The 17,337-nt window shown below is 38.1% G+C and overlaps 1 protein-coding gene across 14 annotated transcripts in view; it reads left to right on the top strand.

The window, feature by feature from the left end:
- Positions 1-17,337, top strand: part of ZNF608 (zinc finger protein 608) — a 149,687-nt gene that overhangs the window by 31,485 nt on the left and 100,865 nt on the right. For all 14 annotated transcript variants that reach the window (XR_011805680.1, XR_011805681.1, XR_011805682.1 and 11 more), the window contains one exon: positions 6,172-6,427. Coding sequence is in view for 9 of the 14 variants with exons in the window: in XM_072030763.1 (XP_071886864.1) it covers positions 6,172-6,427 (256 nt within the window). In the remaining 5 variants the exon portion in view is untranslated. The remainder of the gene's footprint in view (positions 1-6,171; positions 6,428-17,337) is intronic.

A 17,337-nucleotide genomic window follows, 5' to 3' on the forward strand; every position in this document is an offset into this window, starting at 1 on the left:
ACTGTCTTTGCAGGACTGTGTTTGCTTCTTTAGCAGTTACTTGGAGTGGCATATAAAAACTTGAATAGAAGCAGTATTTTTTTCCCATTACAGAAAATAATGTAAGAGTTTTAAGTGGATTTTTTTTGGCTTCATATTCAGAATACAGACGTTATTCCAGATGTTAGTGATGTGATAATGTATGGGGAAAAAAGGGGCTATTTTCCCTTAATGTCCTTTCAGTTTCTTTCTTTCTTTTATTTTTTTCTTCTTTTTTTTTCCTTCCCCAGCTTTCAGTTGAGTTCAGTGGAGAAGTTCACTTTAAGTACAGGAAATACTTAGAGTCTCTATTTAGATGCTACTTGTGTTATTCAGTTTAACACAATTACATCTTGGATTTCTTGTCAATATACTACAATATTGGGAAAGCATATTTTATGGATTATTCTTGAATTGAGAATTTAAGTCTAAAATTTGGATGCAATTTAGTCAGTCTGAATTTCCTTCATTCTTCCTTAATATTCAAGCTCCTGTGATTCTCAAATAAGTTGACCAAAATAACTAATTTCACTAATTTCCTTACTACCTCTGACTGTCCTGTATGTTGCATGTAAGGTTTGTAATAGATCTCTACATGTGTGTCTTATTCTTTCCTATATTCTAAACATGTTTTTTACAACACTGACCTTTTCCCCAATAATTTGATATAGAAAACTTGTTTTCCTAAAATGCCTATATTAGCCAGTAAGTATGTTTTAATAAATACAGCATCTTTATTATTAACCAATGTTTCAAAGGTATAATTACTTCTGGGAACAATTTAGTACTATTTAAAAAAAAAAACACAACAACAAACAAACAACAAACATCAGTTCTGTTAAGTACAGAGTAAAAATTCTTCATGGCTTCTTGAGTGAGTTTGAATGAAAGAAATACTAAATTGAGTTCTAATTGGTATTTTTCAGATAAAACCAATATTCTTTATGGAGGTCATTTTTGTTACAGGGTAACAAATATGCATAAGATAACAGACTAGAATATGAAAGACTAGCTTTATGTTTTAGACGTAAGTTCTCGTGGGGAAAGGGTTATGTGAGATGTTGAGAAGGGCAGACACACTCCAGAGCACACCAACATTTTTTCCATGTCAGATTCTCCCACATTTGTTTTCTTTCAAAGTAGTTTTCATTGATTTCATTAGAATTACTTCTCATTCACAACATCATAAATCAGATTAGAATGAGGTCGTCTAAGGTCATTGTTGCTTTAGAGCATTAAGGTAGGGCAGGCATACTTTATATAAAAACAAGGTAATCTCTCCTATACTGTGAAATCTAGGAAAAGCAATTTGGTGAGAAGCAAGACTTTCATATAGGCCTGATTTCCTTTATTTCCTGCTTTTCATTTCAGACATGCGGAGTAATAATAACACTAAAGATCTTGTCAGTATTCAAGGTTGGAGGTTTCTCATTTCTTTCAGTCTTCCATTGGTGTCTTTTTTAAGGACTGATTTAGTTTTGCAAAGAGGCAGTCTTTGTTTTTTAGGTGTACCCCAAATTACATCTGGAAGAGGTTCTTCTTGCATTGTTTCTTCTACTGCAGACATTCCCACTTGGCAATGCCTGTAGTAAATGTTACTCAATTTAGAAGGCAATAATTTCTTGCAAGGGGTTATCCTGAGCCTTAAAGTTGCTTCTTAAACCTGGACTTTTCTCTGGTCTGTATATTGGTAGATGGAGTGAATGGCTTTTGTCATGTGCATTTCAGAATCACGTGGTGGGTGACACTGGGGTGATGTATGACCCTGTTTGGTCTTATGCCAGTAGACTCTATCTTCATTAAAATTTATCTTCAAAGATGTATCTTCATTAGTGAGGCAAAACTACACATACTTTCATGGCTCCAGATGTGATTGCACACTTCAGTGGTTCACATCACATGGCCTGGCTGTGTGGCAGCTATTTACTTGTTGTCATTTTATGACTATGACAGAGACATTTCACGCTTTAGACAGATGCCCTCTGAAAGTTTTCAAAGTTGAAATGAATGAAGTAAATTCTTGAAGTAAATCATTGAATCGTAGAGTGGCCTGGGTTGAAAAGGACCTTAAAGATCATCTAGTTTCAACCCCCCTGCTCCAGGCAGGGTTACCAACCACTGGAGCAGGCTGCCCAAAGCCACATCCAGCCTGGCTTTGATATGAATAGATATAGAATACATTCATGTGGTAGTATGATCAAACGTTATCTGCGTAAATCTCTCTGAGAAGGGAGTTTACTTTGAGCAATACTGTGAATTTGCTTCTGGTCAGATAAATAGATGGCATGGTGCATATGACCGTAGATGTTCCTGAGATTTTGCTTCTCTTTGATTCATGTGGGTTTCCCATGGGAATACATGAGAGTCTGTCCCAGAATGACTTGACATTCTTCCACCCCTGGAGGAATCAGAGTATGATACGGTTGATTGCAATAGTAGGATGCTGAGTGCTTGCCCATCTAGGAAGTCCCCTCAAATCTGTGCACTGCCTTCTTTGCGCTCAGCATTGCCCATAGGTCCGCAGGAAATTGTCTGCAAAGAATATCAAATATCCATTTGCAAACATGATTTTGGAAACTTGCATTGCATTGGAAAGACGAGTTTTGATGAGTATTATTTAATTACAGCATCTAAAGTGGCTGTGTAAGTGAAGGAAAAGCCTGTTTATTAGAAGGTCTGCGTATTAGAAAGTAGCTAGAGTGGCATTTCCTCTCTTATCCAGACCCTTTCCCATGTACAGGCTAATGTCATGCTGCCACCGAAATATTTTTTGTCATGTTCAGATAGAGGAGCACTCCATGGAGCACTGACTACAGTGCTTGGCAGGCATTCTTCATTTTCTGTGAGCTTTCTGCTACCGAGAGCCATAGCTCTCCGATACAATCAAACACTTGGCAGTGGAAAGCTGCCATGAATAACACTCCAGCTTTGTAGCCTTTGTTACTAATCAGCTCTCAAAAGCTCTTGGAATTAGGTGAATGAAGAAAATATTGCTTGAATATTTCAGTCTTTTCTGGAGCCCTTTGATTATGTGTATAAAGAGAGCATCTATGTAAATAACCCTCCTCAGATTTAGCTTTTCATTCTCATATTGGATTGTGTGATAAACAGAAAGGCTACTGCTCAGTATGCACCAACACCTGGGAATAATCATGCAGAAATAACAGTGAGAAACTGCAGAGCGTCTGTTCTTGACATTAACTTTCCTCAGTTTGACAGTCTGCCACCACCAGATGTTAGTCTTATGTGCCTGTTTTCCACTGGAGATGGCGGCCTTCCTGCCTCCCTCTTTGCATCTAATAGCTCGCATCAGTGCCCTTTGGAGGATTCATGACAGCAACCATGTCACCACAGCTATCACTGAGAGCCTCCACTCCGCTCTGCTGGCATTACGGTTATCAAACAGGATGGGGTCGTTTTAAAACACGGAAAACTGAAGCAATATTTACGCTCCGTGTATTTTGTGGTATGAGTAAGGTCATCGTACTTGTGCAGCTCTCACGAACCTCAGGGAGAGTTAATGTCCACCGAGTTCTCAGCCAGAGGCTTGGTGCTCGGATGTAGCTCTGCAGCAGCCACTCTTTGGCCTTGTCCCATAGGAGTCATTTTCGTGGAAAACATGGACATCTATCAGCAGTTCTAAATAAGCCAGAGCCAAGTACAAATACTTGTAACAAAGAAGTTGATAGGCTACACTGTCAGATCCGTGCTTTCTTTTTAGCTGCTTTTTACTGTTTAAAAGACATGGAAAGCAGAAGACGCATCTTCCAGTTTAGTCTGCATCCATTTAAAACATTTGCTAGTTTAGTTTGATAATAGCAAACTTGTTTTTTTTTTTTTTTTTCCTCTGTCTTTCTGTTGAACATGTTTTATGGAAGAATGATGTCGCAAGCGGACTAGGAGATTTTGCACAGCATTACAAAACACCACGTAAACCATGAAGCAGGCCATTCAATAGCGTTTCTTCCTTTAATGAAGGTTTTATAAGGCTTAGCTTTCCTAAAGCACCAGGCTCCCTTGCCCTGCCCTGCTGGTTGAAGATCCCAGTTCTCCTCTGGCTTGTGATGATGTGGGTTGAGGGCTGAGTACTCCTCCAAACAGCACCCCAAGGGTACATGCCGATGGCAAGACACTGACAGAGCCCCACGAGGCAGCCTGTCCACATAGCACAAAGCCCGTGTCCCCTCGGACCAGGCACACGGGTCAATGTTTTGCGCTTACTGCTAGATGTTGCAAGAGAGTTACTGCTCCTGGGGGCCATTTAGTGCATGATTTGCATCTGTGCACTCATGTCTGCACTGCAAGGGGTGTGTGTTTGTCCTCAGACTCTGCAAGCATGGTGTTGTAAAGAGTGAAGATATCTCTGCAACGCTGTGTTGTTTTTGTGCCACAGTAACTGCTTGTGCTGGGTAGTGTTTTGTTGGTATTAGTAGGCTTTTACACCTGATGGATACTTTTAGTATTCGTGTTTTGATTTGTTTTTTTTTTTTTTCTCTTTGCTTTGCTCTATCTCTAACCTGAAAATTATTCCTAAATAAAAAGGCCTATATAAAGTCCTATTACTGTCTTAAATTAGAAGAGCTCCTCCTCCCAAGTGAAGAAAAGTTATAGGGGAAGAATGTGACTATAGGTCTCTCTTGTCTTCTCCCTGGTTCTAGTATAATCAAGATTACAGTCCAGGCTCATCATACAAAGATCATACCAAATGCTTTTGTTTAATATTTAGCTCACTCAGAACCTGCATGCACAATTAAAAGTTGGCCCTCTGTTTGTATGAATAATGCTTAAAGCAAAAGAATTAATTTTTACAAAGGCCATTTACCTTTATCATTTTAGATTTCCATTACATTTTCTCATTATCAAAACTGTCCATGAGATGAGTGATCTGATACGTGATCCAAAGGATATGTGATAGAAGGATAATAAATACTGTTTAGTACTTTTTCCTCGTTGCCTCCCATTTGCTAATTGGGCTTTAAGACAATGCAGAATTAACATTGATCGATGTTAAGATATATTTGAATGAGACCTAGATGACGGTGTGAAGTGAGTCATCTTCTCTTTCCTGTTAAGCCCTCTTACAGTGGTCCAGAATTAAAAACCTAGACATTTAATCATCAATTTGAAAGCAGCTAGAAAGCTATCTTTCTGAATTGTCAGACTGAAGAAGGATTTTGGGCTGTGGTGTCTATGATCCAGGAGGGCAAACATACATGAATTTTAGGAGGTACATTTAGTTGTTTTAGCTAGTTTAGTGGGTACAATCCTTATATCTTTTCAGTTTCAAAAGACCTTATGACCATAGTAAAATACTAAGAACACTCAGCAAGATCCTTGTACAGAAAATGTACTACTGGGTATGCTGAAAGTCATACAGCAAAGATAACTTCTAAAGTCCATATAGACACATTGACTGTATATGAGTTTTCTGTGTACAGGCTGATTGTCTGGCAAATTGTATTCTTCCATGTATGTGTTTTGGAAGCCCTTAGATATTATGTGGTTTTGATAGATTCCTGTAAAAGTCCTCATCTGTTATTTCAAGTGGAAAGACATAAATGTTATCTGTAAGCTGTTAGGTGGGTGATCCTAATGCATTTTAAGTGGCTGGAAGACAAGAGATTATATTTGATGGCATTTGGGTATTAGAATTGTTCCAAGTACTAATTTCTCGATGATGCAGATGAAAAAAATGTCATTTGTGTGTCTTTGTTCTGTCTTTATAAATGTTTTTCTTTAAATAGAAAATGAAGTTGCCAGTTTGCAAAATTAATTTCCATCCACAAATCAGTCTCTGTCAGCACCAAGAAAAAAGTGTCCTCAATCCTTTCTTCTTAAAAACAAAACAAAACCCAAAAACGTTTATTTTATAGTAGCTGTCTGTGACAACAGGGAATAGTCTTGTAGAAACGTAGCAATTTGCCTTGTTTAGCATGATAGATATTTTTGTACATAATTTTTCATGTGCAGCATTTGGGCTGATGTTGACAAAATTAAATTCATAAAACTGAAATTACCAATGCTACTTCAAATCCCTGCATATGCAAATGCAGTCCAAGCAAACTGGATTTTCTTTTGTCTGTTTTTAGCTTTTTTTTTTTTTTTTTTTAAATCTCACAGCATCGTTATAGTAAGTTTGTCTATTGTTTTCAGGTTGATCCCCTGTTTACAGTGCCTGCACCTCCACCTCCGATTTCCAGCAGTATCACACCTCAGATTCTGCCTTCCTACTTTTCCCCATCTTCATCCAATATTGCAGCACCAGTCGAGCAGCTTTTGGTACGGACTCGTTCAGTGGGTGTAAATACTTGCGAGATTGGAGTTGTAACAGAACCCGAATGCCTTGGACCCTGTGAGCCTGGGACCAGCGTGAACTTGGAAGGAATTGTGTGGCATGAAACCGAAGAAGGTAAATTGTTTTTTCCATTAGGCTTGTCTGTTAGATATGTTAACAAGGAGGAGATTCTGCCTGGGTACTGTGTGGGGGCTTGCTCGTCTATTGGGACATCATAATGTACAGTGGCAGGCACAGCTGCTAGCTAAGCTAGTGGGTTTTTCTTTTAAAAAACAAATGGCAGGTTTTTATTATTTAAGCAGTCATCTTTTTCCAAATGACCTGCCATGTAACCCCGATAAACAATGGAATTGTTTCCTATTTCTGTATTGAGAAATGCGTATGAATAAAAATCTAACAGAATAGCAAAAATATGCTGTTTAAATGCAAATCATGAGGAGAGTGTATGTGAGAGGAGTGGATATGTGAATGTTTCACATGAAAACTTAGAAAGCCGAGTATTTTGGATATCAGATACTATGATCGAAAAATCTGCCACTATATAATAATAGAGGCCCCAGAGACCCTTCAGAAATTCTGTTTGATGCTGTGATCGTCATTTGCATTTTGGTTGTTTGAAACGTGGTTTAAGAGGAAAACATCCTTGTTCTAAGAGAGATGTTCCATCTGGTGAAGAAGTGCTATCTAAGCCAGACTGATTTCTTTAATACCCTTTGAAGGCATTTGGCCAAGTAGGAGTGCTGGAGAGCTTCAGGGAATTCTAAATGTTGATTGGCTATGATTTAGAACAAAGTAGAAAGAGGATTATGCTGTGATATGCAGATTTTTCCATTTTTGTTTTCTAAAACTCATTTTTATTCTCTTGTTAATATTAAAAATACTGCATGTATCCCCTAAACTACTGCAGTTTTTGTTTTGACAGTACTGGATTTCTCCAGTTAGAGCTGCGTGAGAGTCTTCCTTTGATTACTCTTACGTTTGTTTTGAGGATCATTTAATTGTTAGTGGTCTACCACCATCAACAGTGAGAACAAGATTATTTACTAAGGGATGTAATGAAAGAATACAGCGGTGCATTGCTTCGTGATAAATCCTGACATCCTGCAGACGTACGTTTAATGGCATTTGGTCCTTTGCAGTGATACATAAGACCTCACCAAAGTGTTCTGCACTGTCCTCTCAAAAATCAATAGAGTCAGATTTACTCGCTTGTATATGCTTTCATCCATCCATCTTTCTCTCTGTATGTCTACAGCAGATTCATAAGGTAGATTGATCCTTTTAGATTGTTTTTAAAGCACAATATAAATTCTGTTTTAAAATATCCCTGCAGAGATGACTGCCTGTAGCGACTCCAGTTTCCCTTGACTGGCCTGTATTAACCGGAGTTGGAATGTGTGGGCGTTAACTGTGGTGACATGAAAGAGCAGTAGCCGTTAATAGTGTTATTCTTGCTGAATAAACTAAACTTCTGACCCCCACTGAATTTAAGAAGCCTGTCTTGTTAAAGGTTTGGCACCAGAAATGAAGTATTAAAAAAAAAAAAAAAAAAGTGCATTCTGGTCAGGATGACATTCCATTTACCAGTTTCTCAGCACTCCACTGGTTTAAAAGCTCTTGTTATTTAATAGAAATTAACTCCCTTAACCTTTTCCCGGTTTGTCTAAAACAATTTTCTGAAACAACTCAGAGTTCAATGACGGCATGTTTAAGTGTAATGGTTTTGAATGTGCCTGTTTTCACAGCTTTACAAATACTGTTTGGCAAGTCTACATCTATGAATAAGTACAGTGATCCAAGCAGTGGGATTTTAAATGCTAGCGTGTAGTTTTAGCGACTGAAGATAATTGATAGGATTTTGTGTTGTACAGTTTGTACTGTGGTCTTGCATTGTTTCAGACTCTGCTTAACTGAAGAAAATATCATAACTTGTATTCTGTTTTTCCTCCAAACCAGTGCTCACAATCAAGACTCTATTATGAAAAATGAGTTCTTAATGATCGGTTTTGCATTTTAATTGGGTTTTGACATTTGGGGCACACATATATGTATATATTTAGCTGTTTTCAAATTTTCTGACACATTCATGAAAGCAACTATGTAGCAGCTTGCATAAAGCCATTTCTGCCAAATTTTAGAAAACAGGGTGCAGATGGGTCTTCTATTTGCCTTTAACAGAAGGATGATTATCAGATACTCATTTTCTCCAGTTACGATTCTGACTTTAATTAGGCCAGAACACGACCTTTGCTAAAATTGGTGTAGATCCAGAATATTCTAACCGAAATCATTGTAGCTCGTGAGATACAAAACCATCTTGTTGTTCATAACGTCCAATTGAAATACGAATTTCTTTTGTGATATACATATGTTTTTTTCATATTTACTCCCTTCACTGGTTTCCAAAGCCTAATAAAAACATTCATGCAGACTGACATCTAATTAGCTGTCTATAAATCCAATGGCTGTTTTAGGGAACCACCAACAACAAGAAGCTAAGGTATGAAAATTTCTGACCTTGGCTTGTGTTTTGAGATATTTGAATTTTGTATCTGATTTAGCCACTCTGAAGATGAGTCATAAGCTGATTAGAATAGGCTTGTAGGATGTCTGCATAACCACTATTGCGTATGGGAACTATGAACCAAATGTGCTGCTGAGCAGACATCATATGCTGCAGCAGCTAGCATTCGGAATGCAAACACAGAAAGGATGTGGTGAACATAGCTATTTAGAAAGAAAGAAAAAAAAAAAGGTAAAGTGAGTACAGGAAGGTGAAATCCAATGGTTTGTATAGAACTCTTTGTTAATTCCACCACATGCTTTCTAGAAGAGAAGATATTTTCTCATGAATGCATGTTTTGAAGGTCTTCACTATCTGAAGTAACCAGTTTTCTTTTAGGAATGTTGAAGTTCTGTTGCATTGTTTCTTCAAAGTCACAAGAAGAATGATGTTTGGTTTTACTACTCGTGTTTTTAAGATAATTGCTCCAAAGGGGGGAAAAAAAACATCCTTGGATATCAGACAAAATAATGGCTGATTAAGAGAGTGTTGTTACTACAGCTCTTTTCATTTACTCTGTGATAACCTATTCAGTTGATTTAATCGGCAGATACAATAAATCAGACTTCTTCACTGAGTGTTTTAGTCTTAAGATGTGTATAGGTGAAGCTGGTATCTGAATTCTGTCATATTTTATTACAAGGCTTTGTAACTAACCACAGCTGTGGTGTTACTAATATAATTGCCTGAGAATGCTATTATCATGTGAGCATTTCTCAGTTGCATTATTCAGTTGTGTAGTGTTTAATTTCTACGTATGTATCATGCATGCATTTTCTTCAGTGTAACATCCTTGTTTAAATAACTTGAAAACGTATCTGAAGTGGTGTAAATGGTTGAAAAAGAAATTGTATGGAAGGAACTAGTTGGGGTTATTGTATAATAGTGGAATGAGAAATGGTTGTGGGAAAATCAACCTGAAAGTTTGCAGATGATTTGGACATTTGATGCCAAGAGCTACCATCCAGTAGCAGTAAAAATCCGTCATAAAAAGCAGCTTGGTAGTGTTACTGGAGTGTATTTTGTTGTTTGCTTGTTTTTGTGATGCTTTGGGAAGCAACTGCTAAATGTCTGTATTTCCATACTGAAAAATAAGGTTTATCTAGAATCAGGTACTTGCTAAATGGTGTAATTATCTTCTGGGAAAACAGTTTTGAAGAGAGCAGTAATTGTTTCTTACTGCCTGGAGGAGATAAAAATGACCCAGAAAAAAAGGAAACCACCGACCAACTTTCTAAATTGCTTAGAGCTCGCTTTTCTGTTTTGTTTCTCACACGCAGTTGCCCTGGGTCATGTCCTGTTTTTGGTTCAGCGTCTCGTAATAGAGTTAGCCTTTAGATGTGAGAAGCACTAGTTCTGATGATGTCTTGTTTGCTTGAAAACTGTGTAGGAGACAGCCATCCGTCACCTTGCTGCCTTTGTGTGCAGAACAAGCTGTCAACACGCAGCGCTCGAGTTCTCGCATTGCTGCATCAACATTCTTCCTCTTGTGCAGCTTGGGTAAAAGTTGCTGTTGTTGTTCAGTAATAAATAATGGAATAATGAGTTGGATCTTTCAAAGTGTTTGCTTGTTGATTTTATAACTCAAGACTAGTTGGCAGGTGTCAGAAACAGGAGTCTGAAGTTTGCTGAAATTTAATTATACTGGATCTCAGAAATGTGATGGGATCACCTCTGCGGTGTTCCAGATTTACGCTAGCATCAGTTCTGACACTGTTTTGCAGAAATTTCCAGGAGAAAGGAGAACACTTAGATAACCTAGAGAGACATGCTGATACTTGTGGGTGGTTTTCTCAGCCATGTTTGCATCTAATATGCATAGGTGTTGTTTTGAAAACATGCCTGTTGCTCAGAACTAAGGCTAATTCCTCCTTGCCGTACTAGGTGGTGTTGGTTTTGCAAAATGCTGTTTTGAAAGAACACAGTCTGTTTTAAATGTCTTTGGTTATGTATGTGTTCATACATGTGTGTATAAGTAAGGGTGTGTATGTGAGTATAGAAATAGCATTAGAAGAATGAGAAGTAGTCTGGCTGCCTTTGATTCCCCTTAGCAATTTTTTTGTGGTTTAACAACCACATCTTCCTACTTTCACATATGCAAAGGCATGATGAAAGAATGAAACCTGGATGTTGAAAGCCCTGTCAAATATCTAAGTAAACAAATGCAGAAATTCAGTTGTTGTTGTTGTTTTTTCTAATATGTTTTATCAAAGAACCTTACGATAATACATAAAAATTCAGATAAACGTGGTTAATCAAGACTGTTGTCTTGAGCTCAGGCAAGGATTACAGAGAGAGGTAATGTCATTTATTAAACCAAGCAATACAGTTGGAAAAAAAAAACAGAGAAGCTTTCAAGCCGGGTGCATTTGTATTCTGCCCTTTATGTGTAATGTTGAGCATTAACTTGCTGAATACAGGAAGTAGCAGCTTGGTATTCTTAACCACCGTGTTCAGTACAGAACTGAAAGACCGGGTATTTTTATGGGAGAGAAGCACAAAGATGTTCTCTGTTCAAACATCAGGCTTGGTTTGTCTGTGTTAGGGAGAAGCAGCTCATGGAGGAGATAGATGTTCCCTTCATGTAGCTAGCCAAAAAAGCTAAACCCAGCTTTTTTTCTGCTGTTAGGAGAGCCATCAGCTGACATGTGTGAGTGCCAGCCAGTATCATCAAAATGTATATGACCACAAAAAGCCTGCACAGGTGTTTATATTTTGAGATGTTATGTTTTACTGTTCCTCTTTCTCTTGTCTGTGAGATCAGAGCCAGTAAATGAATGGACTTAACGAAGCCTGAAATCTGTAATTGTAGAGCTCTGCTGCCCCAGTGGATTAGGTAAGGTACATGAAGTCTGACGCTTGGCATGTGTCGTGTGGAAACTCATAGCACATGAGAAATGATGAAAAGAGAGTGTTGTGTTTTATGGAAACCGTACCTGTGTTGCAAGAGACATCTTGGGAGGTCATGCTTTGTGTCCTAGAGCCAAAGGAGGCTATCTGAGAAATTTTTTTTAAGAGTATAATTTTATAGGACTTGGACCATGAGAGGGGTTTAGGAGTAGGTGTGCTGAGGTTTGTTGTGTCTATGGGACCTTCTTGGTCACCTCACCATTGTGCCTGTCCTTACAGTGTAGTGCTCGTTAATGGATGTGAATCCTGATGTTGCCATATAACTGGCTTCTGCAGTGTTTCTCGTGTGTTTGTCTGCAGCACGTAGTGCAGGCCTCTTTGGGAGGCAAGGAGTGCTTGGACTAAGCCAGTATGGCATTAGCTGCATTTTGACATACTTTATTCTTGTGGCATGTCTGTAGCAAAAATGCTTATGCTGAGACAACCAAAAAGGGAACTCTCTGACTGAACAAACTGTTACGTGCACCCTTCAGTTTCCCAATTAGTCTGCTACTTCTCCTCTATTTGATTGTTTTCACCTTAAATAATTGGAGCGAATAATAATTTTAGAGGCAAACCCCTGTGTTATCCACAGAAGCTACTTAAAGTGTTTTCAAGCCATTGGGACCAGCTCTTCCGAGCCAGGTGTACACAGCTGAGTTGATGTGACTTTAATGAGTTGCCATGAATCAGCCAGCCTACGATAACCAAACCTTTGCAGGCTCTTAGTTCACAGCAAACAGTAGATAAATGATGTCAGTATAAACCTCAGTGAAAGAGAGATGCAAAATAGATAATGAATGTTCCCTGCTGGCAGAGCTGTAGGTCAGGAGGAGATATTTTGACCTCAAGTTTAATGCTGTTTCTTTTACATAACATGCCTTTTTTCAGAAATGCTCAACTACTTGTTCATTTGAACAGTAATTTAAGTTTAAGGCTATTTGTTTAGGTAATAGAGTGCATCACATATTAGTGAATTTCTGTAATAAAAAAAAAAAAAGAGAAAAAAGATGAAAACAGAACCACTGTGAATTTCCATCTTTCTTAACACAGTGGAGAAATCCAGCTAGTTCATTGCCCCTTTCCATTCCTTCCTTACACCATCGCTTCAGATCAGCAAACGTGTAAATATGCTGTTACGTTAAATGTTAAATTTGGTTTCTAAATGTCAGCCTTCTTCCTTGAACATACGCACACTGCAGGCTCTAAGTAGCGCTAGTCCTACAGCACTGTTTATAGACGCGGCGCATCTCTGCGGCTCGGGGGGTGCGTAATTTGTTTACTGCCCAGTGCTTGTCTTGTTGCTCCACTCTTAGGGATAGAGATGTGATGCTAAGCAGAGCATAGCCACAGTTCAGTTGCAGTAACTGACCGAGAGTATCCTAAGTGTCTTATTTATCCGGGTTAGTAACAGCCAGTTTGTCTGCAGAGAGCTGGCAAATGCCACATTTTACAGCTCAGTGAGGTTGGGTGCAACCATCTTGGTATAACCCCAGGCAGAGGATGAAAAAAAAAAAAAACAGCAAACACAAAACCATCCAAATTCCAGACAATGCTTACATAAAAAGCTGCGTCTTGGCAGACTGCTACAGAGGAAGACTCCCTGCTCTGCTTGTACATACATAGAAAACTATCCCTTTTACAAACAAGCATATGGGGGCAGGGAGGGTGCATAGAAAAAGGAAGGAGGATAATTGAGGTTGGAAACATTTGCTTGGAGCTATTTGAATGTGAAACTGAGCCTGCTCAAGCAGTGAGGTTATGAAGACTGAAGGAGTTGCTTTAAGAAAAGCAAGAGTTTTGAGCATTTACTGCTCAAAAGCAAAATCTCAATAGCAGCAGATTGCTTAGTAGTGAGCCCATTCCAGTACAAAATGCTTGCAACATGTGGCGTTTGGATTTGTGGATAGCAGGGGGGAGAGATTGACTGCTAATGAAGAAAGCGTGTATGCGTGCAAGTGTTTTCTTACTGAATAAATATCACTGGAGTGAGGAATAAAAGCACAACTGAAATGATACCTTTAACTGGTGTGGCTCAGGGATTAAACCACTTATTTAAAGATGTTCTCACAGTCACTCAAATTTTGTACATAGTTTAACTAGTTCGGACAAGCTGTGGTCTTCTAGTTTTGCTGTGTTCCTATGTACTGCTCATGTACAGGGTGGTGAATGAGAATTCTCTCCGTTATGGGACTATATTTTCACTAACTCAGATAAATACCAGTTTAATAAAAGAACTAAATCTTTTTAAAATACATATATATGTTTACGCTGTGTAGCAGAAAGATGCTTTTGGCATTGGGATTAGCTTGCCTGCACAAGATCAGCATGTAGCCTAACATGCAGTTTTTCATTTTTTAGAATCAGTGGAAACTTAAATTTTGTCACCCTGAGTATATATTCATAATTCTTTCCAATTGTTATGATGTGGTAGTAACTAGCTACCAGTCTGGAATTGTTGGTGACAATCCAAAAAATGGAACAAAAACCTCGTTTTAAGAATTTTGAACAGTGAAAAGGTCTTTGGCCTTCAGGGTTACTAAAATATTACAGTTTATGTTTTTGTTCTGAGACAGGTAGACAGGAAAGGTAGAGGTTGAGTGTGAAGACAAAGAGTAGAATATCGAAAAAGAAAAGCTCAAGGGAAATAGCTTTCTTGATTTAGACTGAAAAACTAGCTCTACATTTATTAAAGCTAGTGTTTCAATGGAAACCACAATTGAGATTCATTAATTTTATATCCCCAAACTCTGTGAGATTTAAGGGAATAAATAGCACCTGGTAAAAAAAAAAAAAAAAAAAAAGTCATAGAACTAGTTACACCATGAATTTACTACCATGACTAAGGATTCAATCATTAAAAAATAAATTAATTAAGAGATATTTAAGAAAAGCCTTCTTTTTTTTCCTACATTTTTTTGACATGTCAATTAGTTGTTAAGCTTCCTTGGGAAGTTTCTTAGGGCTTTGCTTTATGTGATATTTTAGTGTACTTAAGTGATTTTGTTTTGTCTGAGTTTTTTTGTTTGTTTGTTTCTGTATAGTCATAACAGCTAGAACAGCCTATTGTTTTTTTTTTTTTTTTTTTTTTTTTTTCCAGTGACTTAGCCAGTGGTATAGAGGTCTCCAAAAGAATGGAGCTGAAGTTAATTGTAGGTAGATGTTTGCTCCTAACACTGAGGACGAGTGTTGTGGAGAAGCAGTTCCAGATCAATCTTCAGTTAATCTAGAGATGTTTTTTTTTCCCCCCACTCACTTTAAAACTTCTGCATTTAAGTAGGTTGAAACAAGTAATTATGTTCTACTGCCTGTTTACTTTCCCCTACAGTGACCGAACCTATACTTCTTAACCGTGTATTCACACAGAGCTGGCTTTTGTGGATCTTTTAAAGCCTGAGGCTGTATGACCCCCCTAACCCCCCCTCCCTGTAGTTAGGAGATTTTAGAAGTAGAAAGAACAGTCTCAGGTTTCACTAAGGAAGCAGTTTTCCTTAGGGAAGAGATTAGCTGATGTCAATTTGTAGAGGAGTCAGTAACACATTTTGCTCTAATGTGTGTTACTGATTTTAAAAAAGGTTTGCTTTGTAGGTTATTCACTACAATTTTATTAAAGTTCTGAAAAATGTTTCTGTAGATTCTGTCATTAATGAAAATGTTTTGCAAGAAATTAATTTTTGCTTCTTCAGAAATTTTGTTCAAGCCACTCTTGTTGGCTATGAAACCGGTACAAGTTTGTCTGCCTCCAAGCCAGTTTCATCAAAAGAACCTCCAGCTATCAGTTAATTTCATTCAGTTTGAGATTAAGAAGCAGCACTGGTTATAAACTTGAGCAATTAAAAAAAAAAAAAAAAGAGAGAAAGGTGGACAAATCATCCAAGGTTGGAACTGTTCCCTGCTAGGGACTTGTGTTAGCCATAATCAAACCTGAAGGTCAATCAGTGGAAGCTACTGTTTGTTACTTAATGAAAATGCAGATTATTTTTATATGAATTCTTTAATAGGGAAACAATATTTCATTCATGGTCCACATGGATTTGAAAAGTCTTTCATTTTTTCTTTACTGTATGAAGGAAAGAAAAGTCTTTTGTTAGTCTTATAAAAATTAAGAATTCAGTATTTATAAGCACATCAGATCTCTTAAGTGGCTATATAGTTTAGTTCTTTGACAGTAGCCACTCTGAACTTTCTCAACACAGCCAACTTTTTGCACACCCCAGCTAAGCCCCGTTTCCTCCAGAGTGGGAAGGAAAGGCCTTGTTTTTTGAAACATAATGGCATATTTTGTTTCTAATTAAACTGGCTAGTCAGCCTGTTTTGGCAACAGCTGTAATCGAGATGTTCAAACATCATTTTACTGACAAGGGAAAAGAAGGCAGCAAAGTTGTGCTCACAAATGCTGGTACAAGGCAGAGACATCTCCCCAGTGCTTCCAACTTGGGCTGATCCAGCGTGTGGAAGCCTGAGGCACCCATTTAACAACACACATTTTCTTGCAGCATAGTTCTTTTGCAAACTTCCCATAACAAACCTTCATGTCTTGCTTGAAAGTAGTCTCCTAGACTTTGTCTGTGTGTGTCCCAAAAGTTGTTCAGACTCGTTTCTTTGAGTTTTCCCTTCTCCAGAACATGAAGATTTGGAGGCCTCAACCTCCATGTTGTAAGGTACAGCTTCATGCCGACCAGAAACACTGTAGAAGCCCAGATTTACCAATTGGTGGTGTGTTTTTATGAAACAGGAACCATAAGACTAAGTCAATTTCTTTGCTTTTATCTTGATTCTGTCCAATCAAGTTACTTACAAAGTGAGTAAAAATACGGAGGGAGAGGGACTCCTCAGGGGTTTTGCTTCAAGACTATAGGTGGTGATCAGGTTACAAATGGTTCTGTTGGTCTAGACAAGGAATTGACAGGAAATAACTTAGAGAAAATGTTTTTGTATCCCCAAAGAGCTGTCTTCAAGGGGCACAGTTAGTAATACTGTTGTGAAAACCAACCTCCATTTGGACAGACAGCTTGATGCAGGCAAAGCTGCTAATTTGCTTTCAGCTTCAAGGAGATTTAGAGTCTTTGCATCACTGGCAGTAGCACACAATGTAATTGTTATCCTTCTGCTTAATCTTCAGTCTAGCTGCATTGGCTTGTTGTAGCTAGGAAGGGCTGGAATGTTTACTGAATTAGCTGAACCAGACAGCTTCTCTTGAAAGTTGCTCCGGGACTCCTCTGACTTTTTTGTATGTTACAAGAACACTCTCTGTTCTTTTTGTGATTACATCTAGTCACAGAAACCCCACATAGAAAGGAAAATAAATTGGTGGGTATGAAAAGTAGGTGACAGAATTAATGTTCTTATACTGGCAACGTTACTCAGTTATTAGGGGCTGTCTGTAAATAACAGCTTTGCTTTCATCTATTTTCTGCCTCTTTCTTCCACAGAAGCAATTTTGTAACCCTACAATTTTTAAATACTTTAAAAAACCTAACTGTGTACCAGGAGATTTGTTTGCATTCCTATTATTCATTTTGGCAATGTTTGTGGACAGCAGCTGCTTACACTTTTCGAATTTGTGCCATTA

This window comes from Anas platyrhynchos, chromosome Z (assembly GCF_047663525.1).
Source record: "Anas platyrhynchos isolate ZD024472 breed Pekin duck chromosome Z, IASCAAS_PekinDuck_T2T, whole genome shotgun sequence".
Classification (NCBI taxonomy): domain Eukaryota; kingdom Metazoa; phylum Chordata; class Aves; order Anseriformes; family Anatidae; genus Anas; species Anas platyrhynchos.